General features: G+C 45.9%; 1 protein-coding gene across 5 annotated transcripts in view; it reads left to right on the forward strand.

Moving 5' to 3' along the window:
• clip1a (CAP-GLY domain containing linker protein 1a) overlaps positions 1-22,936 on the forward strand; it is a 34,902-nt gene that overhangs the window by 10,383 nt on the left and 1,583 nt on the right. For 2 of the 5 annotated variants that reach the window (XM_058069578.1, XM_058069579.1), the window contains exons 7-26: positions 761-831; positions 1,032-1,092; positions 3,619-3,723; positions 6,206-7,114; positions 7,185-7,301; positions 8,026-8,083; positions 8,156-8,239; positions 8,310-8,466; positions 8,922-9,087; positions 9,829-10,044; positions 10,666-13,098; positions 14,832-14,969; positions 15,052-15,158; positions 15,234-15,354; positions 15,445-15,497; positions 15,589-15,609; positions 15,786-15,903; positions 17,689-17,818; positions 17,886-17,938; positions 22,320-22,447. In XM_058069578.1, the coding sequence (XP_057925561.1) occupies positions 761-831; positions 1,032-1,092; positions 3,619-3,723; positions 6,206-7,114; positions 7,185-7,301; positions 8,026-8,083; positions 8,156-8,239; positions 8,310-8,466; positions 8,922-9,087; positions 9,829-10,044; positions 10,666-13,098; positions 14,832-14,969; positions 15,052-15,158; positions 15,234-15,354; positions 15,445-15,497; positions 15,589-15,609; positions 15,786-15,903; positions 17,689-17,818; positions 17,886-17,938; positions 22,320-22,447 (5,246 nt within the window). Of the gene's footprint in view, positions 1-760; positions 832-1,031; positions 1,093-3,618; positions 3,724-6,205; positions 7,115-7,184; positions 7,302-8,025; positions 8,084-8,155; positions 8,240-8,309; positions 8,467-8,921; positions 9,088-9,828; positions 10,045-10,665; positions 13,099-14,831; positions 14,970-15,051; positions 15,159-15,233; positions 15,355-15,444; positions 15,498-15,588; positions 15,610-15,785; positions 15,904-17,688; positions 17,819-17,885; positions 17,939-19,145; positions 22,289-22,319; positions 22,448-22,936 lie in introns of those variants that run through there. The other 3 variants (XM_058069582.1, XM_058069581.1, XM_058069580.1) reach the window with 3 other exon arrangements.

Genomic DNA, 22,936 nt, shown 5'->3' on the forward strand with positions numbered 1-22,936 from the left:
TCTCCGAGCACGCACGCACACACACACAGAAGGAATTGGAGCAGCCGTGTCTGCTTATGAGAGGTCTTTATCGTGCACAACACCAACTTTAATGATGAGAGAAATGTTTTATATATCGTACTAAATTGTGTCAGTGTTATGTGTTTGTGTGTGTGGAGGCGGGGGTGCGCGTCACGCTGCGGAGGAGCAGTCATCACATCGATGCTAGATAAATTTAAACTATGACAGAAATGTTTTGCACATGGTTGAATATTTATTCCTTTTAAAGTTGATAATGGCGTTTAAATGTGTGTTTAAGAAAGCTGAATCCTACTGTGTTCAGTGTTTACATTTCAATAAATATTTGTTTAAACATGAGACCTGTAACATTTGTTATCATGGTCATTTTTTCATGTAAATTGAGGGATCAAATGCAATATCGGCCCAAGCAAAATCGGCTAAGGGTGATGGAAAAAAATCGGCATCGGCCCCAAAAAAAACATATCGGTCGATCCCTAGTCGTAACACTAACTTTTACACCAACAGCTGAGTAGCCGTACCAACATTTTAGTACATGAAGAGGTAGGTAAAGCTACTGGATGCTTACCCCTATGATACTTTGGATGCAGCTACTGCCGTAATGTGGAGTTAGAGACCCAGTGGATGTTGGCTTTTGCAGACAGTGATGTGGACTCTGCAGTCATACAGTACATTTTATTCATTTAAATGCATTAGTAAAGCTCCCCGTGTTGACATGTTCTACCCCCCCCTGCTTTGACAGTTACGTGCCTTGGTAGAAGCTGCAGACAAAGACAAAGTCGATCTTCTGAACCAGCTTGAGGAGGAGCGTAGGTAAGCTGGAGTGAATGGCGATACACTAATGCATGGCATTGATGAATACAGGGTGACCTAAAAAACGTGCCCTGTTTCTTAGTGTTTTGTCTGAATGAAATGAAACTTTGGTCATAACTAGTTTATTATATTCAAAACATCACATCATGGGAGAGGTTGTTGTTGAAACGTAATGTTTGGTTACGTTATGTTTTAAATAGGAAGGTTGAGGACCTTCAGTTCCGTGTAGAAGAAGCGTGCATCACCAAAGGGGACCTTGAGGTAAATGTGTGCCAGTGAACCACATCATAACAAAAGAAACACATCAATGAAACTTGCCATTTAGCAGATTAATTTCAATTTCAACTGGAATGCCCTTTTGTTTTTCGACATTCCAACCGTAATACTGGAAATAAATCTGATCCTAGGATTTGTCAGTCACTCTGCAATGGGACCAACTTGTTAATTCTACAGACGTCTGATCTCAAATGCTAGAGCAGGGGTCTCAAATTCAATTTACCTGAGGGCCACTGGAGCTAGGGTCTGGGCAAGGCTGGGCCGCATCAGGTTTTCCAAAAAGAAAAAAAAACGCATTTATTAAAAACAGAAAAATATACAAACTTTTTCAGTGCTTTGGTTCTGATTTTCTACTATAAAAGCTCTGATAAAACATTCCACTGTTCTCAAATATATTGATTTTTATTTTTCTGCACAAAATAAGCTGAAAAATAAATAAACAAATCAATCAATCAGTAATAAATAAATATAATAATAATTAAAAGGCAAATAATAAAAACTTAAGAAACCACATATAGTTGGTGGGTAGAAAAATTATTTTTTTCAGATTAAAATGAACAAAGCATTATTAGAGCCCTGTAGACTTGACAAAACACGACTATAGTCACATTTATACTTTTTTTATTTACAACATATTGCGCAACTGCAGGGTCTTGAGACACATGCTAACTCGCAAACTAGAGAGCTAGCGACCTAAACGGTAGCCTTCAAGTTATTTCCTTTAAACTTAAATAGCCAAAAACTTACCACTTCCACACGGATAGGGAGGATAACTATTAACAGTTATTTAACCTTTAACATGAACATTAATCAAACGTAATAATTTTTTCTGGGTACATGATACCATACAGCATCCATATCAAACTTGCGCGGGGCGCACTAACATTAAACATTCATATCAAGGCGGGGGCCTCAAACTAGTGTCCTGCGGGCCACATGTTTGAGACCCCTGCGCTAGAGCTTTAAAAATGAGAGCGTGAGAGTTAGAATACGTGCACTAACAGTTTGACTCCCAGCTGTTTGCACCTTCAGAGTGTGCATGCAGCTTCACAAAAAAGGCAACAAACCAAACCAGTTTGATAGCAAAAAAAAAAAAAATCCTGTGTACTGCAAACTACGCTAGTGTGTTGTGCTGTACTTTTTTCCCGTCTCCTATTTATTGATGTGATGTTATCGCCTTTTCTCCCCTCTTGTCTTTTTATACATGTTGGTCCAGTGCTCAGCATGGAACCACTGAAGATGCCCCCCTTGTCATGCACTACCCTCAGTCACATGCCCTATTTTGATTTGTAGTCTGTATATTGCACCTTCACAGAGAGGGTACCCTAAAGACACGATTACGTCGCTGTGTAATGCGTCACGTTTTTTTTTTGCCGGCAATCATTTTTAACCATTTCCACCTAAATTAAAATCCACCCCTCCACTTCAGAATGAATAAAGCACAGGAATGTGCCGGGAAACGCTGCTTTACTCAACCATAGAGAGTACCAGGCATTGATTAGCAAGAAATGTTTGCGTTGATTAGAAACAGACTGTAATTTTCTAAACACGGCAGCAACAGAACCAATCTTGTAACAAGACTAAGGATGTCGAATGCGGACCACTCATGCAGCTACTAAATCAGGAGGTTACCTACAGCCGTAGCTGTTAATATCAATGTTGGAGCTAATTGGAGACCCGGCGGTTATTGGAGGTTGCGGACCACACTCCTGGTGATTATGAGACTCCAGGGTTCAATAATGCATTGTGGTGCACCTTTTATTTCCTTTTGAAGGGGTTAATTGAGGCACGGCATATTTTAGAAAATATTGTTGAATGTATTTTTTTATTTTTTTAAATTAGAATTATTTTGATTTCAAATTCTGCCACTGGTGTTTCCTTACACAGTACTTACAGTATGCAGTGTGGCCTTACCAACAATGAGAGAAAGCAGTGTGGTTCTTGATAAGCCATCATACGTATCATCAAAACCCGGCATAGTTGGCAAAAATGGAAAATATTTTCTATTAATATGAAATTGCAATAACTGATGATATGACATTACGTACATGTTGCAAACACTTCTTTCTCTCCCAGTCAACTGCTGCTTGACTGACTGGCCTGGTTTTACTGCCCTGAAAGATCCCTTGTATCGTAACAATCAAATGTGCTTTCTTTTCACCAGGTGTCAGTTTGCATGCTGTTACTTATGTACTGCCCCCATCAACCAACCTGCAACCAGCCGTGGGCATTATATTCCTGCCCTACTGCACCCTCCTTCCCCCCCTCCATCTTTCATCACATTTCCTTATTTATGGACCAACCTGAGCATTCTTCCCATCTCTGCTCACTTACTACCGCCCGTCAAACCCTCCCATCACCTCACCGCACTCCCCTCAACCTCTCCACCCTTCAGTTATCATGCTTTAACGTCATCTTGGCCTGTCTCCTTCCTCTCTGTCTGTCTGTGTTGGGCTGGCATGTGATGGTGGCACTGGTGTGTTCTCCTTCTCTCCCCTTGTTTACTAACAGACGCAGACCAGACTGGAGCATGCCCACATTAAGGAGCTTGAACAGAGCCTGCACTTTGAAAAGACCAAAGCTGAGAAGCTCCAAAGGGAGTTAGAAGACACTAGGGTAACGAATTGAGCTCCGCGGGCTTGTGCGAGGGATAGTGTTAACACGGGTTGCATACGGGGGATCCAGTAGCTGCAACTCCAATTTAAATGGGGATTGTGGCCAATTAAACCAGAAATGAATTTCTGGCCTTTAGTATTTCAAAACGGATGTCCATTTTCAAATGATTCCACGGAGGATTAATGTTTCATAAGCACATCTGGAGCCAAGCAGCCTCGACTGACGGCTCAATTAATAATCCTATCCAGACACATGTCTCCCTTCACCCCAGCTAATCGTGCTCTACTCCTCCCAGTCCTGCTTATGTGCTTGATAGTTCTCCACCTGCCACCCGCGAGTGCTCCCCTTTTTGTATGGCAGTACTTGTCGTCATGAGGGCTGTCGACTGGAACGTTGTCTTTAGCAAATAATCCATCCACAATTCATTTAGCACAAAATAACGCTAGTTGAGGAGATTAGCTGCAATATTATAAGTAGTGTTGTTGCTGTAATGTCACAATATTGTGTGGGATTTTAGTTAAAAGATGATGATCTTGGCTTTACAATTTTGTTTCCTGCGGTACCCAAACATAGTGGTCTGGCATAGCAGGCATGACGTAATTATACCGTATTAACTTAACTTGGCACGGCGGACGAGTGGTTAGCGCGCAGACCTCACAGCTAGGAAACCAGGCTTCAATTCCACCCTCGGCCATCTCTGTGTGGAGTTTGCATGTTCTCCCATGTGCATGCGTGGGTTTTCTCCGGGTACTCCGGTTTCCTCCCACATTCCAAAAACATGCTAGGTTAATTGTCGACTCCAAATTGGCCATAGGTATGAATGTGATGGTTGTCTCTATGTGCCCTGTGATTGGCTGGCCACCAGTCCAGGGTGTACGCCGCCTCTCCCTCTCGCCCAAAGACAGCTGGGATAGGCTCCAGCACCCCTGCGACCCTCGTGAGGAAAAGCGGAAAAGCGGTAGAAAATGTTTATTTGGTGCAATTTTATTTAGACAAATGCATGCTTGTGTTAAATATTCAAAAATAAATTAAAAAATAAATTAAATTAAATATACAAATATTTTATAAACTGCAGCTTTACAGATGCCATGCCCGCTGTGCAGGTAGTATATCTTGTTATAATGCCACAGAGTTAAATTTTTCTAGTTGAGCTGCAGCTATTTAGCCAATTGGGTTCCACACCTCCCTCGATTAATTAAGGTTAATTAAGATTAGAGCCGAGGCCACTATCCCAGGAAATACATACAGTGGTATGAAAAAGTATCGGAACCTTTTGGAATTTCTCACATTTCTGCATAAAATGACCATCAAATGTGATCTGATCTTTGTCAAAATCACACAGATGAAAAAACAGTGTCTGCTTTGACTAAAACCGCCCAAACATTTATAGGTTTTCATATTTTTCAGACAGCTCTTTTGAGCGAACCATGGTGCACATCAGACAATGCTTCTCATCTAAACAATTCTTAACAGGTGTGTGTTTTATAGTGGGCAGGGCAGCTTTAAGCTACTCATCAGTGATTGGGCGCACATCTTACTTAAATTGTTTGGTAAAAATTGGTTTCAATTGCTCTTTTAGTCTCCTTAGGCCGAGGGTTCAGTTATTTATTCCTCCCCTTTCTGTCATTGTTTGCATGCTATCCTCATTAAAATATTCATTCATTCATTTTCTACCGCTTTTCCTCACGAGGGTCGCGGGGGGTGCTGGAGCCTATCCCAGCTGTCTTTGGGCGAGAGGCGGGGTACACCCTGGACTGGTGGCCAGCCAATCACAGGGCACATAGAGACAAACAACCATTCACACTCACATTCACACCTATGGACAATTTGGAGTTGCCAATTAACCTAGCATGTTTTTGGAATGTGGGAGGAAACCGGAGTACCCGGAGAAAACCCACGCATGCACGGGGAGAACACACAAACTCCACACAGAGATGGCCGAGGGTGGAATCGAACCCTGGTCCTCCTAGCTGCGAGGTCTGCACGCTAACCACTCGTCCGCCGTGCCGCCTCATTAAAATATGAAAACCTATAAATATTTGGGTGGTTTTAGTTAAAGCAGACACTGTTTTTTTCATCTGTGTGATTTTGACAAAGATCAGATCACATTTGATGGTCATTTTATGCAGAAATGTGAGACATTCCGAAAGGTTCAGATACTTTTTCATACCACTGTAATGTGAACTAATCATGACGAACACAACAGAAATTAAGTCTCTTTCCCGAGAAATAAATCAAAAATGGCCTGGAGCATTTAATTTTTTTTACAGTAGTGACCCAGTACATACTTGAGTCCCAGGCCAATGGGGATTTGATGCACTGGTAGAGCTCCATACATGCTTCCAAAGTTCACTCCCATTGTTTGAATCATGCCACAAGGGCTCATTTTAAATGTCTTTTCATGAACAGAGCTCACTTGAGGGACCCATGTGGGACATGAGGATGGGTTTTTTTTCTCAATATAAGATTTCTGCTTTTCAAGGTTGCTACGGTGTCGGAAAGATCCCATATCATGGAGCTTGAGCGGGATCTCACACTTCGAACCAGGGAGGTTGCCGACTTGCAGCTCCTTCTCGGGTCCCAACAGGCGTCTGGTGGCTCAAACGCTGCCCTTTCTCCTCTCCTGGAAGAGATTAGCTCTCTTAGGAATCAGTTGGCGTCTTTGGAAGCCAAGCAACAAGATGAGCTGACCACGTACAAGGAGAAGCTGGAAGCTCAAGAGAAGGCCCACGGTGAGGCAGTCGCCCAGCTCCAGGCTGCAACCGTTAGACTGTCGGGTGACAACGAGCAGCTGAACATGCGCTTGAGCCAGGCTGAGAAGGAGAGCGGCGACGTCACTGAGCAGTGGCGTTCCAAGTTGGATTCGGCCGTCGCTTCCCATCAGCAAGCCATGGAGGAGCTGAAATCGTCCTTCAGTCAGGGTGCGGGGGCTCAGGCAGCAGAGCTTGTGGAGACCAAAAGTGCACTTGAGAGGCTGAAGCTGGAGCACACGCTGGCTCTTGAGGAGGCCGTTGGCAAACATGAATCTGATGCCGCGGCTCGCACTCAGGAGATGCAGACACTGAAGGAGCGGCTGTCGTCATTGGTTGATGACAAGGAGCGCCTGGAGGACGCGCTGCGGTCCAGTGTGGAAAAAGCAGAGAACCAGCACCTTGTGGAGATGGAGGACATCCTTGGTAAACTTCACACTGCTGAACTTAGGGTGAAGGAGCTGGAGGAGAACGGAGAGAAGCTTGCACAACAGACCCAAGACAAGAACAAAGAGACCAAAGACATGGCAGCGGTAATGGCGGACCTCCAGAGCCAAGTGACGCAAAGCAGCCAGGAGCTCGAGGCGCTAAAGGCTCGGCTGGAAGATGTTCAGAACCAAGGAAATTCCCAGGGTACCAAGGTGTGTTCCTTTCCTGTCCCGACACTTTAATATTGAGATCCATGTGTTTGATTTCTATATTTCTCTGCAGGTTAGTGAACTGAGCTCACTTTTGATGGTCCGAGAGAAAGAAATGGCCTCACTACAGCAAAGTTTGGCCACTGCAGAGCAGGAGAAGGGTAATGTGGAGCAGCAGCTTGGAAGCCTGGTGAGCTTACTACCTTTTACAGTAAACCTCGGATATATCGGATTCAATTGTTCCCACTGGTTTTGTCCGATATAAGCGAAATCTGTTATATGCGTATACCGGAAAATGTCCGTTTTACGCATATATCGGATTTATATCCGGTATATGTGTAAATCGGATTTTATCCGTTATAAAAAGGCACTTCCTTGACTATGTTTCCAATGTACCTGGACCGGGCAATGAAAAGAGACGTAAGGTAATGAGAATTTAACTTTATTGGACTCTGAGCATAACAAATTGTTAATTAAGCTAGGCCCTGTTACGCCCGTCAGGCCTACGTTATTTCCAATAGTGAGGTTAAGATCTCATTCACTGCTGTGCTAGTATTATTGACGTCACTCACTTTTATATTTGTCCTAAATCTGGAGCCAGGAGAAAGACAATAGCCAGTGACATCAACAAGATTAGCATAACGATGCAGCCATCCGATATATGCGAGGGAAATTTAATGGAAATGCATTGGAACGGGACTGGAGATTTTGTCCGAAATAGGCGAAATCCGTTATAAACAATCCGATATATGCAATGAATTTTTATTGGAAATGCATTACAGAAAAATCGCTTCTTTTTTATCTGTCCGTTGTGAGCGAATTTCCGATATATCCGAGGTTTACTGTATTATGAACCAAAACATCAGCAGTATGCTACAGGGGAATATCACATGGAATATGAATTTTTCCCACAGAAGCAACAGTTGTCTGAAAGCACAGAGGAGCAGACTAAATCTGCCAAAACTATGCAAGGTAGATTTTGTTCGATTTTTTCCTTGCACCTTGTGTCATCTACACATTCCTTCACAATTCTTCACTTGGCAGAAACCATGGAGAGGCTCAGCAAGAAGGAGGAGCAGTGCACATCCCTGAGCACAGAATCCGAGTCTCTCAGGAGTCAGCTTAATGGTGAGAACCCTCGACGTGTTTTTGAATTCTTACACGCAACCAACTTGCTCGCATGCTCGTCCTCCCACAGGGCTGGAGAGGAAGCTGGTGGCTGCAGATGCGAAGCTGGAGCAGCTCACAAATGACAAAAGCAAACTGGAGAATGACATTTCGGACATGATGAAGGCATCCGGCGATAGTTCAGTGCAGCTGACCAAAATGAATGATGACCTCCGACAGAAGGAGAGGTGCTAACCTTTGTATCATTCATTCATTTTCTACCGCTTTTTCCTCACGAGGGTCGCAGGGGGTGCTGGAGCCTATCCCAGCTGTCTTCGGGCGAGAGGCGGGGTACACCCTGGACTGGTGGCCAGCCAATCACAGGGCACATATAGACAAACAACCATTCACACTCACATTCATACCTATGGACAATTTGGACCTAGCATGTTTTTTTGGAATGTGGTAAGAAACCGCAGTACCCGGAGAAAACCCACGCATGCACGGGGAGAACATGCAAACTCCACACAGAGATGGCCGAGGGTGGAATTGAACCCTGGTCTCCTAGCTGTGAGGTCTGCGCGCTAACCACTAGACCCCCGTGCCGCCCCCTTTGTATCAGTAATGAATGAAAAAGCTTCTAAATCACTTACCGTTGTTTTTTTGTTTGTTTGTTTGCTTCTCCACCCCAACCATTGCTCAGGAGGCTGGAGGAGTTGCAGTGTCAGCTTACGGAGGAAAAGAATACGATGGCCCAGTTGAATGAACAACATGAGCAGGCGCTTTCCCGCAAAGACCAGGACCTTCAAGAAACACGAGATACACTTGATGCTCAAATCAAAAGTCTCCAGGAGAAGATTACAACCTTGGTTCGTAGTATACAGCACGAACACACTGTGTTTACGGGATGACGTCTTTCATGTGTTTCACATTGGCATATAATAATAATAATAATAATACATTTTATTTATATAGCGCTTTTCAAGATACTCAAAGACACTTTACTTGCTTTATTCAACTTCATTTTTCTGTAAACAGAATAGAAGACACACCAAAATACAGCATTCATTGGTTAATACATGTTAAATCAGAGTGAAAGCGGGGCGGGGCACAGCAGTCAGATATAAAAAGTTAGACATTAAAAACAGATTTAAAGAGGTGGGTTTTTAGTTGTTTTTTGAAACTGGGAAGGTCAGGGCAAGCACGGAGTGAATGGGGCAAAGAGTTCCAGAGGGTGGGGGCAACGTTGGAGAAGGCTCTGTCTCCCCAGGTTCGGAGCTTGGTCTTACAGGGGAGTGCCAGGAGGTTGGAGTCTGAGGAGCGAAGGGGACGCGGGGGATCGTGTGGATGGAGGTGGTCTGCGAGATATGGGGGGGTCAGATCGTGGAGGGCTTTGTAGGTGATGAGGAGAATTTTGAAGTGAATGCGTTGGGGAATGGGAAGCCAATGGAGGTTTTGGAGGACAGGGGTAATGTGTTCACGGGAGCGGGTGGAGGTGAGGGTTTTGGACGGTGTACCGTAGAGAATACTGTTGCAGTAGTCGATTCTGGAGGTGATGAAAGCATGGATCAGGGGTATCCTTATTCACGTCCTTCCTTTCCGTTCCCAAGGAGAAGACTGTGCAGCAGGACGTAAGCAAAGCTGAGGAGCTGAAGGCCTCTCAGGAGAAGGCACTCTCCCAGGCCTCAGAGCTCCACGGGAAGGAAGTTAAGGCGCTGCAGGAACTGGTCGACAGCCTGAAGCAGGAGCTGTCCTCTTCCAAGGACAGGAGCCAGGAGCTGGAGAAAGCCGTGTCTGAGCTGCAGGCATACAAGGAGCAGCTTCAGGTAAGCACACATAAAAAGCAATAGTGCTAATTCTGGTCTGATCCTCGCTATACGTCATCTTCACTCACATTTACCATCATTATGAACATTTCATAAACCCATCAGTTTCCCTTCACAACACTGTTGAAGTACATCAACTAAAACTTGTGGGGGTATATTTGACAGCGAAATTGGAATTCAATTGCTTTGGCAGGTTTCGCTCGCTGTCAGTTTGCCGATTTGAGTTGAAATAATCAGCGTTTAGTGAAACAACCCAATCAGTCACACATTTCTGATGTACCTTTTTGCTAGCGTGCTTCCTCGAGCTGGTGTTTTAAGCAGAACCTTTTCACTTTGGCTTTGAAGTCAAATTCTACTTCATTGAGCAGATTCAACATAATACATACTACAACTTAAGAGACCGTCTTTATCTGATGTGTACATAATTCAATTTAAAAGCTGAAGTGAAAATGTTTTAGCTGCGGTGCAGTCTTTTTGACGTAAAAAAAAAAACAAGCTTCTGCAGCTTTACCTTTTCCATTTGCATTCAAGAATATTGGCTTGGTTTATTTAGGATTCATCTTATATTTTCTTTTGTGTTTGCATATATTTCCCTTCTTTTTCAACTTCATTTTCCCCCAGTGTCTTTCCGCTGAGCTTGACTCCTCCAAGCATGATGTTGAAAACTTGTCCAAAAAACTGGAGAAGCAGACTATAGAACTGGAGCGCAATTGTAAGGAAAGTGAGGATGTTCATGCCGAGAAATGTAAACTGGAGAAACAATTGTCAGATGTGCAAAGCCAGCTCTCCGCTCTGGAGCCTCGCTTCCGGGACCTTTCTGTCAAGAATGAGGAGCTGCTTGCGACCGCAGAGGACCTTTCAAAGAGTAAGGATGAATTACTCGACTGCAACAAGCGGTCCAACCGGGAACTAACTTCATTGAACTGCGAGGTGGACGACTTGAAAAGGTGTCTTCAGGAAGTACAGACTGACAACGCAAACCTGAAGCAAGCCAACGACGCACACCAGGCTGATATCGCAGAGCTCCAAAAACAGAATGACGAGAAGAGCGTCATGTTGCTCAAGCATCAGCAGGACGCTCTTCTGATTGAAGCTAAAAGGAAGGAGCTGCTTGAAGACTACGAAAATGTCTGCAAAGAACGGAGCAGGCTGGAAGAGGACCTCGGCGAAAGCCGGTCTAAACTTACGTGTGAGAATGACAGACTGCTTTCGGAGAGAGATGCCGCTAGAAATGCCAAAAAGTCTCTTGATGCTAAGAATGCTGAGTTGCAAGCCAAACTGCAGTCCTTAAACTTGGAGAAAGAAGATCTGACGATGAAGAACAGCCAACTGCAAGCCATCACGGAGACTTTAACTAAAGAAAAGGATGCCTTGTGCTCTGAAATCAGTGCTGCCACTTTGCATGGAAAGAACCTGGAGATGCTGAAAGAGGAACTCCAGAATAAGCTCAGTCTCACCATGAAAGACTTAGATGGTTCCGTCCGTGAATGCGAAGACCTCAAAGCATCCAGACTCAGCCTAGTCCAGATGCTGGAAGAGTCCAAGACCAGCAGTCAGGTTACCGATTCCGAAAGGCTTCACCTCCTGCAGGAAAAGGAGGACTTGCTCGCCGCGCAAAGGAAAGTGTGCAAGGAGAAAGAGGAGCTCGTCAAAGAAATCGAAGCACTCAAGGAGAAGCTCCAAATCTCCTCTCAAGAGTTGACTCAGTCCGCTGCCAAGCTGAGCGAGGCGTTGGCGTCGTCTGAGCGAGAAAGACAATCATTTAGCGCACAGAGTTCTGAAACCTCAGAGGCTCTGCATGCATTGAGAAAAGAGAAACTGACCCTGGAAGCGGCGCTTGAGCAGCACAAGATGGAATACGATAGTCTGGCGGGTGAGAAGGGAGAGTTGGAGGGGCAGCACGCTAAAGCCCTGTCCGACATTGGCGCTCTTTCACTTGAGCGCGATAAGCTAGCAAGCGATGTCCGGTCAACAAAGGTCCAGTTGGAGAGCTTCTCCAGAGCTAATGCTGAGCTCGGTCAGGAACATTCTCATTTAGAAGCGATGCTCCAGGAAACCAAATGCCAAAAAGAGTTGGCTGAAACGGAGTTGACCTCCTTGAGGAAGGAAAAGTCCGAGCTCCAGAACGAGCTGAAGAAATGCTCCTGCGATATTGAGTTTCTCGAAAAGGCCAAAGCTGATCTGGCTGAAGAGTGCAGCAAGCTACAAACGGATTCCGAGACCTCTACTGCAGATCTCCGCCGGCAAGTTGACCACCTCACAACAGATTACAGCCGACTGCAGTCTTCTCAGGTTGAAGCAGACACAAGAACACAGTCGCTGCAGAAGGAAAAGCACGACCTCCTACAGGAGATCCAGGAACTAAAAAAACAGACCGAGTCATTGTCTAAGTTCAAGCACCATCTTGAGGACCAGCTACAGGCGGAATGTAATGAACGCACCAAAGCCACTTTAGACAAGGACTTGCTCTCCAAACAAGCAGAACAGCTGCAAAACACCTTGTCCAAACTTGAGCAGGACAATGAAGACATTTCCTCTCAACTCAAGAATGCCGATGAGCAGAAGGCCTCTTTAATAGCAGAGATGGATGCTATGAGAACACAAGTGAAGGAGAAAGAGCAAGAAAGCAGCCACCTATCTGAAGGAAAACAAGAGCTTTTATTGAAACTTGAGGAGATGGACAAACAGGTGACTGCCCTTGAGGCCGAGAAGGAGAACCTTTTGTCAGGACGGCTTCGACTCGAGCAGGACATTTCTTCTTTACACACTAGTCAAGAAAAATGGCTGGCAGAGAAATCCCAGCTCACTGAAGAGTTGGAGAAGTCCCGAGCAGGTCATAAGAAGCTGGAGGAGGAAGCGGAGGCCCTCAGAGCAGACAACGAGGCGGCTGTCGCTCAGATTAGCGCCTCTGCCAGCGCCCGAGACATCATCTCCTCCAGCGCCGCAAACTTAGCAGCCGCAAAGGAGGCTTTGCAAGTGGAGAGGGATGAGGCCATCCAGCAGGTCGCGCAGCTCCAGTCCCAACTCAAACATGCCGTTGCTAAGCAACTCGAGGTATTCCTCCGGGTATTTCTGCTAGTAGTCATCACTGACACAAACACCTTAATGATGCTGGGTCAATCACACAATCTCACTGCATGCTTGCTCATCCCTCCTTTTTTTTATTGGCATGTCATAACTTTCACCCTCCATTTACTAGCCACATGTAGCACCCGCCTTTGCCTTCTTTCCTGTGGGCTTATAACGTGATCCAAAACTATTCTGGGACTTTTGAGGGTGTTTCTCCCTAAATGACTCCTCAAAGGCATTCTAAAGTCCAGTTCTGCATTGGTGCAAAATCCTTTCCTTGCTTAGCCTGAATCAACAGCGCCTCTGCTGGTTGCAGTAGTGCACCCATTTTGACTGGATAAAACTCTTCATGACAAATTTACCATATCGGTTCTAAGTCCGAGACCGAGAAGCAAAGCTCTCAATTTACCTAGTCGATCTATGTTCCCACCCTCACCTATGGTCATGAGCTTTGGGTCATGACCGAAATAATGAGATGGCGGATACAGGCGGCTGAAATGAGTTTCCTCCGTAGGGTAGCTGGACTCACCCTAAGAGATAGGGTGAGGAGCTCAGTCATCCGGGAGGGACTCAGAGTAGAGCCGCTTCTCCTCCACATCGAGAGGAGTCAGTTGAGGTGGCTCGGGCATCTAGTCCGGATGCCTCCCAGACGCCTCCCTGATGAGGTGTTCCGGGCATGCCTAGCTGGGAAAAGGCCCCGGGGCAGACCTAGGACACGCTGGAGGGATTATGTCTCACAGCTGGCCTGGGAACGCCTTGGTGTCATCCCGGTGGAGCTGGAGGAGGTGGCCGGGGACCGGGAAGTCTGGGCTTCCCTACTAAGACTGCTGCCCCCGCGACCCAGACCCGGATAAGTAGAGGAAAATGGATGGATGGATGGATGGGTTCTAAGGCCACATTTTCACTCTATACAGTCCGTTGTATTATATCATGTGTTCACTATCATTTGTGTTTACTACTGCTTTCATAATTGAGCATGCGGTCAATTCAAGTGATTTTTAAATATATACCGATAACGTACCCTCCAGACGTATTGGACCAATGAGGCCTAGTCAGGTATATTTTGCTGTAGAGTGAAAACATTTGGGTTGGAAATCAAAAGAATATTAAACCAGAGAGCAACAATTCAGCTTTCATTTCCAGCAGTTTGAACCCATGCGAGTATTGGAACATGTACCAAACAGTATCTCCTGTTGTGTTGCTTATTCAGTTAGTAAACAACACTGAATGTCGTTGCTCCGTCTCAGATTGTGTAGGATTGTTTTTGCTTGTGCAGAACGCTTTTAGAGGTGAAAACAACATGAAAACCAGAGCATTGTTTATGGGTGGATAGGCAGCAGCAGAAATTATTAGTGATACCGTCACTATTTCCTGATCATTGAAGACTTCATGAACCCGAGTACAATGCAAACCATTCATTTGCAAGAACTGGAAGGCCAGACTGGATTTTACCAAAAGGTACAAAGATGAGCCTAAAAAATTCATCAGTCTGTAATTTTGCCTCAATTTTTGAACAAACCCAAATCTACAGCGACGACAAAGGAATTAGCCTCACAGTTCCAATACATCTGGCGGCCCCTTTATGCGACACAGTGAGCTCCAACTATGCCTCGTTTTAGGAATATCTTCAAAAATGACTTGCTGATTTTTGATTGAGGTTGACGCACATTCATGCCAAACAACCTTAAGAAAAATGTAATTGTCCCTGCGCGCTTTAGGCCTCTGATGTTTCTGGTAAAAGCGCTGATGCCGTTGAGCAGCTTAGTAAAGAGAGAGATGCGCTGCTTCAGGAGAAGAGTGAAGCCAAAGCTCTGCTGGAAGGTCTTCACACGGCCAAGCAGGACATGGACACTCAGGTAAATGTACGCTTCAATGCTGAAATGATGACTTTGGCAGAAAATGTTTAGAAAACACTTTTTTGATTTCTTGCTGGTATAGCTGGAAGCCCTGAAGAAAGAAAATTCCAAGCACCGAGAAGATCTGACTGCATCCAAAGAGCACCTTTGCACAGAAACCCAGAAGACAAAGAGTCTGTCCCAGGAAATGTGAGCGTGCCAACCACATCCGCCTACTTTTTGTTTAACGCGTGTAACGTTAACGCCATTACTTGTCGTATTTAGTGAGAAGCTTAAAGAGGCGCTTTCCTCAAAGTCACAGTCCCTGGAGACTTTGCAACATGAGAACCAGAAGCTGACTCAGGACCTTCAGAACAATCACCAGGACCAGGGTGAACTTGTGAAGGTGGGTCTCCTCACACCCTTCCGCACTTTATCTTAAACCACGTGGACATTTTTGCCTTTATCATTACAACTTTTTTTTTTTTTTTTTTAGCTGAAGGATGAGCACTCCAAACTCCAAACGCAGTTGAAGGAGTTGAAGCAAAGGTGAGGGAATAAAATGTCAGCGTTCATTAAGGTTGTAAGTCGCTTCAAATGATACTGAATTTGTGTCAAATGCTTTTTATTCATCTCCAAGCCTGCCGAGTTATGCCTTCAGGTACTTCATTGTTAATCCTTTGACGGTCATCACATAGTAAAGTGCACGTTTTGTCGTCCTGGATTCCAAAGAATGAGACCCATCCAATCACAGCACCCTCCATGATGATTGTTGACTGGACTGAATTGAAAGCTCCTTTTTTAATATCTACATTTTTGTTTTCATTGCCCGACTAGCAAGAGCACCTTGAAAGAGAAGATGGACAAGGAGAAGGCAGAGTTCCAGAAGTCCACCCAAAGAAACGGTGCCTTAATGTCAGAGAAGGAACAGCAGATGGAGGCGCTCAAGACTGAGGTGAGGCAAAAACAGGATTTTGCTCTCCGTTCCATTCTCCTCAATTTGTGCGGGACTTCCCGGTCCCCGGCCACCTCCTTGAATGCAAACCCTTCCAGGAAATCTACCAAAAATTCTACCGGAAATTGACCAAATTTAATGAAACTAATTTCCCAACTTTTTTTTCTTTGTTTCATTAAATATGGTCAATTTTTGGCCGATATTTGTGGACGATGTGGTCCTAAACTAATTTCCCAACTTTGGCTCGGAGACCTCACAGCTAGGAGACCCGAGTTCAATCCCACCCACGGTCATCTCCGGGTTTTCCCGGGGTACCCCGGTTTCCTCCCACATTCCAAAAACATGCTAGGTTAATTGGCGACTCCAAATTGAATATTTAATTTGTATTTGCAGAACTTTGACAAAATGCATGCATGTAATTGACTTTTTCTTGGAAACTACAAAGCAAATCATTATAAGCAGCTGGCGCCAAAGTCTATTGCATAAACATAAAACTGTCATGAAATATCTTGAATACATTAGCTAACAGGGTGGCACGGTGGTCTAGGGGTTAGCGCGCAGGCCTCACAGCTAGGAGACCAGGGTTCAATCCCACCCTCGGTCATCTCTGTGTGGAGTTTGCATGTTCTCCCCGTGCATGCGTGGGTTTTCTCCGGGTACTCCGGTTTCCTCCCACATTCCAAAAACATGCTAGGTTAATTGGCGACTCTAAATTGTCCATAGGTATGAATGTGAGTGTGAATGGTTGTTTGTCTATATGTGCCCTGTGATTGGCTGGCGACCAGTCTAGGGTGTACCCCGCCTTACGCCCGAAGACAGCTGGGATAGGCTCCAGCACCCCCGCGACCCTCGTGAGGAAAAGCGGTAGAAAATGAATGAATGAACATTAGCTAACAAGGTGCTTGAGTGGTTAGCGCGTAGGCCTCACAGCTAGGAGACCCGAGTTCAATCCCACCCACGGTCATCTCCGGGTTTTCCCGGGGTACCCCGGTTTCCTCCCACATTCCAAAAACATGCTCGGTTAATTGGCCACTCCAAATTGTCCATAGGTATGAATGTGAGTGTGAATGGTTGTTTGTCTATATGTGCCCTGTGATTGGCTGGCCACCAGTCCAGGGTGTCCTGTAAGGCGGTGGTCAGGGAGCAGGGCCAAACTTTCAGGCGTAATAACAAAAGACACAAATTTGTTCCTAACGACATCAAATGTTGGATACACGCATACCACTTTTGGAAGGATGGGCTATTATCTTATTTTAAAATAATATACATTTTGAAATCCCACAGATTTCAGAAGTTTATGTTGCTTTGTTGCACGGCGGTCGAGTGGTTAGCACGCAGACCTCACAGCTAAAAGACCCACCCTCGGCCATCTCTGTGTAAAGTTTTCATGTTCTCCCCATGCGTGGGTTTTCTCCGGGTACTCTGGTTTCCTCCCACATTCCAAAAACATGCTAGGTTAATTGGCGACTCCAAATTGTCCATAGGTATGAATGTGAGTGTGAATGGTTGTTTGTCTATATGTGCCCTGTGATTGGCTGGCCACCAGTCCAGGGTTTACCCCGCCTCTCGGCCAAAGACAGCTGGGATAGGCTCCAGCACCCCCGCGACCCTCGTGATAAGCAGTAGAAAATGAATAAATTAATAATTTCCCAACCTGCCCACTAGGTGGAGCCACTGTACTTGAATGAGTTTAGATCAACATTTGTATTGAAATGCATGAGAAAAATCAGTGCTTGGAATGGATGGTGACGTTGCAAAAATCACTGACGTGATGTGGTGTTGCAGCTGGCTGCTGTGCGCGGGCAAAGTGCCTCGGCCATCACATTGCAGGGAGTCATCGAGGCCTTGGAGCAGGACAAGGCTCAGCTTAAGGAGCGTGTGGAGAGACTGGAGAAGGAGCGGGACGCCCCTTCAGGTTTGCTTTGCTTTATTATTCTTGTTAGGGTTCGTTGTTGAATGCATCCACTGCTTCCTGTTTGCAGGTGATGCTGTTTTGGACCAACTGCGGGAAGACAAGGAGACAGCAGAGAGTCAGGTACCTTGTCCTGGTCTCCTCTTACTGCATCATAGATGGGTCATAGATGTTGCTTCCCTACCCTGCCCCGCCCCATGAAGCTTTTCTTCTTCACTCGGGGCAGTCGTACGGAACCATGACATGAGTTATGTGTTGATTGTGACGGTATAATGTTTTTCGGAGGTTGAAATGAGATTCAAGCGCACACTGGCCACTTTGTGAGGCACACCTGCACAAAAATGCATTGGCACTGTCAGAAAGCTGCCATTTTAGTCTTAGCCAAGTCAAGCTGCTATTTTTATAATTTCATACAACGGTGCAACTAAGTTCTAATGTAAAGTACTGCAAATCGTTTAAATACCGTGCCGCTAATAATGTAACCTAACATTAGTCTGACTCACAGAACATAATTCATCACGCAGCAACTTAACACTCAAAAGGCGTACCTAATAATAATTATACATACAAGTACCAATTCAGGTTCAAAATGCAAGTAAGTATTTTAAAATTTTCCCCATAATGCATTGCTTCAGAGTTAAGCCCCGATTGGTGCCCTGCTGTCAGCTTCCCGCTTGTGGGCAGAGGCAGAATTGCAGGAGATTGAGCCTACTTTTGCTGGCGTTTATCGCCATTTCAACCTGTTTAGGTCTGAAGGGGATTGTTCGACCGTTGGTCAAACCTTTGTTACAAGAGGCCCAATAGATAGATAGATAGATAGATAGATAGATAGATAGATAGACTTCCTTTATTGTCATTGCACAAAAACACAGTAGTGAAATTGCCAACGAAATGTCGTTGCCTGGCTCCCATATAACAGACACAAAAGAAGATAAGTAATAATAAGTAATAACAATAATAATAATGTGGAGAATAAATAGACACCAAATATGAACAACATAATGTAAAGTGCAGCGTGAACAGTAAATTGCCCAAATAATTTAAATAATTAAAATAAATAATAATAATGTAAGTAAGATAGAGGGGCTTATTTGGCATTCAGCAGTCTGATGGCCAGGGGGAAGTAGCTGTCTCTGAACCTGGTCGTCCTACAGCGGATGCTGCAGAGCCTTCTCCCCGATGCCAGGCGAGAGAACAGTCCATGCTGGGGGTGTGTGGGGTCAGAGCAGATCCGATGGGCTCTAGATACACACCGGCTGTTTGCTATTTCCCTAATGGGGGGGAGCTGGGTCCCGATGATCTTCTCCGCTGTCCTCACCACTCTCTGCAGTAACGTCCAGTCCGTGGCCTTGCAGCTCCCAGACCAGACGGAGATGCAGTTGGTCAGCAGGCTCTCAATAGTCCCTCTGTAGAAGGTGGTAAGGATAGGAGGGGAGAGGGAGGCTCTTCTCATCCGCCGCAGGAAGTGCAGTCGCTGCTGTGCCTTCTTCGCCAGAGAGGAGGTGTGGAGTGACCAGCCGAGGTTGTCCGTGATATGCACCCCCAAGTACTTGGTTGTGTTCACAATGCGGGTTTTGTCCTGGTCATGGAACACTGGACCAGCTCTACACCCTCACCAGGGTGCTTGAGGGTGCATGGGAGTTTGCCCAACCAGTCTACATGTGCTTTGTGGATCTGGTTCGCATTGCCAGTAGTAAGTAGTAAGCTGCCCTTTGTCACCGATTCTGTTCACAATTTTCATGGACAAAATTTCTAGGCGCAGCCAAGGTGTTGAGGGAGTCCGGTTCGGGGGCCTTAGAATCTCACCTCTATTTGCAGATGATGTGGTTCTTATGGCCTCTCTGGGCTGTGACCTTCAACGTTTACTGGGACTGTTTGCATCTGAGTGTGAAGCGTCTGGGATGAGACTCAGTACCTCCAAATCAGAGGCCATGGTTCTCAGTCGGAAAAGGGTGGAGTGCTCCCTCCGGGTTGGGAATGAGGTCCTGCCCCAGGTGGAGGAGTTTAAGTATCTCGGGGTCTTGTTCACGAGTGAGGGAAAGTGGGAGCGTGAGGTCAACAGACGGATCGGCGCAGCCTCTGCAGTAATGCGGTCGCTGTACCGGACCGTTGTGGTGAAAAGAGAGCTGAGCCGGAGGGCAAAGCTCTCAATTTAGCGGTCGATCTACGTTCCCACCCTCACCTATGGTCATGAGCTTTGGGTCATGACCGAAAGAATGAGATGGCGGATACAGGCGGCTGAAATGAGTTTCCTCCGTAGGGTAGCTGGACTCACCCTAAGAGAGTATGAGGAGCTCAGTCATCTGGGAGGGTGACTGAGCAGTAGAGTAGAGCCGCTTCTCCTTCACATCGTAGCTCGGGCATCTAGTCCGGATGCCTCCCGGACGCCTCCCTGGTGAGGTGTTTCGGGCATGCCCAGCTGGGAAAAGGTCCCGGGGCAGACCTGGAGTGATTATGTCTCACAGCTGGCCTAGGAACGCCTTGGTGTCCTCCCGGTGGAGCTGGAGGAGGTGGCCGGGGACTGGGAAGTCTGGGCTTCCCTACTGAGACTGCTGCCCCCGCGACCCGGACCCCGGATGACCGGAGGAAAATGGATGGATGGGATTGTTCAGTGTTTAGAATATACGCTTGAGCGGCCTCCCGAGTAAATACTTGCGTTGAACTCCTCTTATATATCCACCATCATCTCGGCTTAGCGTTGATCATTCGTACCGCTATAAATAATTTTCTTATCATTGGAAGAATCTAGATTAAAAAAATTTGTCCCAATTGGGAAATGACCTCCTGAGTCAGCCTTTAAAGTTTGGCATCTTTATGACTCATAAGCACGGTTGCTTGATTCCCACATCAAATTCCGTTACATCATATTAGCCAATTCAAATGAAATCCTTCTCAGCGGCGTGTTGACACATCCCGGTATTAATCACATCCATCTGGGGCTCACGGGAATGTAATCCACACCCTCGTTTCTTCTTATACCTGACTGCATGTTGATGGATGGATGGATAATCGTATTCAGTGAAGTGGGAAAACATGGCGTGGAAGTGCAGGAAGTGACATCGTTCATTTTAGTCAGCGCACTCGCTGAAAAAGAAGAAAAGTCTGTGACATGAGTCTGTGACTCGAGTCCAAACCTCTGGGGTTCTATATTAGTAACTGCAATAAACCTCTTAATGGTCTTCCAAGTACGGCTTTGAACATTATTAGAGCCCTCTAGACATGAAATAACACCCCTATAGTCACCTTTTACATTGTGTATTACCCATAGACTTAGCAATTGCTAGTTTTTCTTCTGGACAGCTTAAATGAATGTGGGAGTAAATCAGAGCACCCGGGGTGGAATTGAACTAGGGTCTCCTAGCTGTGTAGCCTGCACGCTAACCACTCATCCACCATGCAGCTTACAGTAGACATAAGTGTGTATACCACAGTAAATGTGACATTGGAGGTTCAGAATTGAGTTTTAGCCCCAACAGTAGCCTGTTATTATTGTGATTGATTGTCAATTAAACCTGCAGTGAACGCTTTCTGCTGCTTGTGTCACCTGGTGGTCAATGAAGGACACTGCATCCCAGCTGTCTTCGGGCGAGAGGCGGGGTACACCCTGGACTGGTCGCCAGCCAATCACAGGGCACATATAGACAAACAACCATTCACACTCACATTCATACCTATGGACAATTTGGAGTCGCTAATTAACCTAGCATGTTTTTGGAATGTGGGAGGAAACCGGAGTACCCGGAGAAAACCCACGCATGCACGGGGAGAACATGCAAACTCCACACAGAGATGGCTGAGGGTGGAATTGAACCCTGGTCTCCAAGCTGTGAGGTCTGCGCGCTAACCACTAGACCGACGTGCCGCATTTTAGTTGATTTATCATGTTTATGCGTGGGGTCCGTTTCGACCCCAGTCGGCAAGTACGGAGCGTTGCCAGCTCTGCTTGTATTGTGCAGGTGTACCTAATGAAGTGGCCGTCTCTCCTCTTTAAAAAAACAAAACAAAAAAAAAAATGTTATACCGTGTCATGAATAAACGTGTGTTGTGTCTGCGGGTTCTAACGGGAACCTTTTTTTTCTTCTTTTAAATCCCAACGCTGTGCTCTTGTCTCTGATGTTGCCAACGCTGTACCGCCACCAGGCAGCGGTTTGTTGACGTTCTTCCATCTGCTTCCCTCACGCATGCGTCCCCTGTGTTTGCGTGTGTCGCAGTGTCAATGTCTAAGGCACTTTGTTTTTTCGGGGTGACGGTGGCACGTGTTTCTGTCTGTCTGTCGTCTTGGTGGTGGCATTTTGCTATCTGTCATGTCCAATGGTTGCTTGGTAAGCGCTGTTGGAAGCATGGCAGGCGGCTCAAATACCCACCCACCCCCCACTCCCTCCGACACTCCACCATTTCTATGCCCTTCACAGTCACACGTTCATCCAAAACATCTCATTTTCCATGTAGCTTTCCTTTTCTCAAATGCTCATACATAACTTTTTTTTTTGTTTTCTCCAAACAGATTGACTTCCTAAATTCCGTCATTGTCGACCTCCAGAAGAAGAATAAGGAACTCAAGGAGAAGTTGGAGAAAATGGCTGCTGCCGCTCTCAACGGCAACAATGCGAGCGAGCTGGACAACTACGACGGGTGAGTCGCATCGACTTGACTTGCACGTGATCATGTGATCATATACTGGATTACAAGTGTTGGAGGGTCCTACGATATTGTCGTCATCTCGCTTGTTAGCTAATGTTTGTTCATTTACTTTCTACCGGGGGGGGGGGGTGCTGGAGCCTATCCCAGCTGTCTTGGGGCGAGAGGCAGTGTACACCCATATAGACAAACAACCATTCACATTCATACCTATGGACAATTTGGAGTCGCCAATTAACCTAGCATGTTTTTGGAATGTGGGAGGAAACCGGAATACCCGGAGAAAAACATGCAACATGCAAACTCCACGAGAGTAGAATTGAACTCGGGTCTCCTAGCTGTGAGGCCTACGCGCTAACCACTCGGCTGCCTTGTTAGCTAATGTTCGTTCATTCATTTTGTACCGCTTATCCTCAGAAGGGTCGGGGGGGGGGGGTGCTGGAGCCTATCCCAGCTGTCTTGGTGGCCAGCCAATCACAGGGC

The sequence above is a fragment of the Doryrhamphus excisus genome, chromosome 4 (assembly GCF_030265055.1).
Source record: "Doryrhamphus excisus isolate RoL2022-K1 chromosome 4, RoL_Dexc_1.0, whole genome shotgun sequence".
Classification (NCBI taxonomy): domain Eukaryota; kingdom Metazoa; phylum Chordata; class Actinopteri; order Syngnathiformes; family Syngnathidae; genus Doryrhamphus; species Doryrhamphus excisus.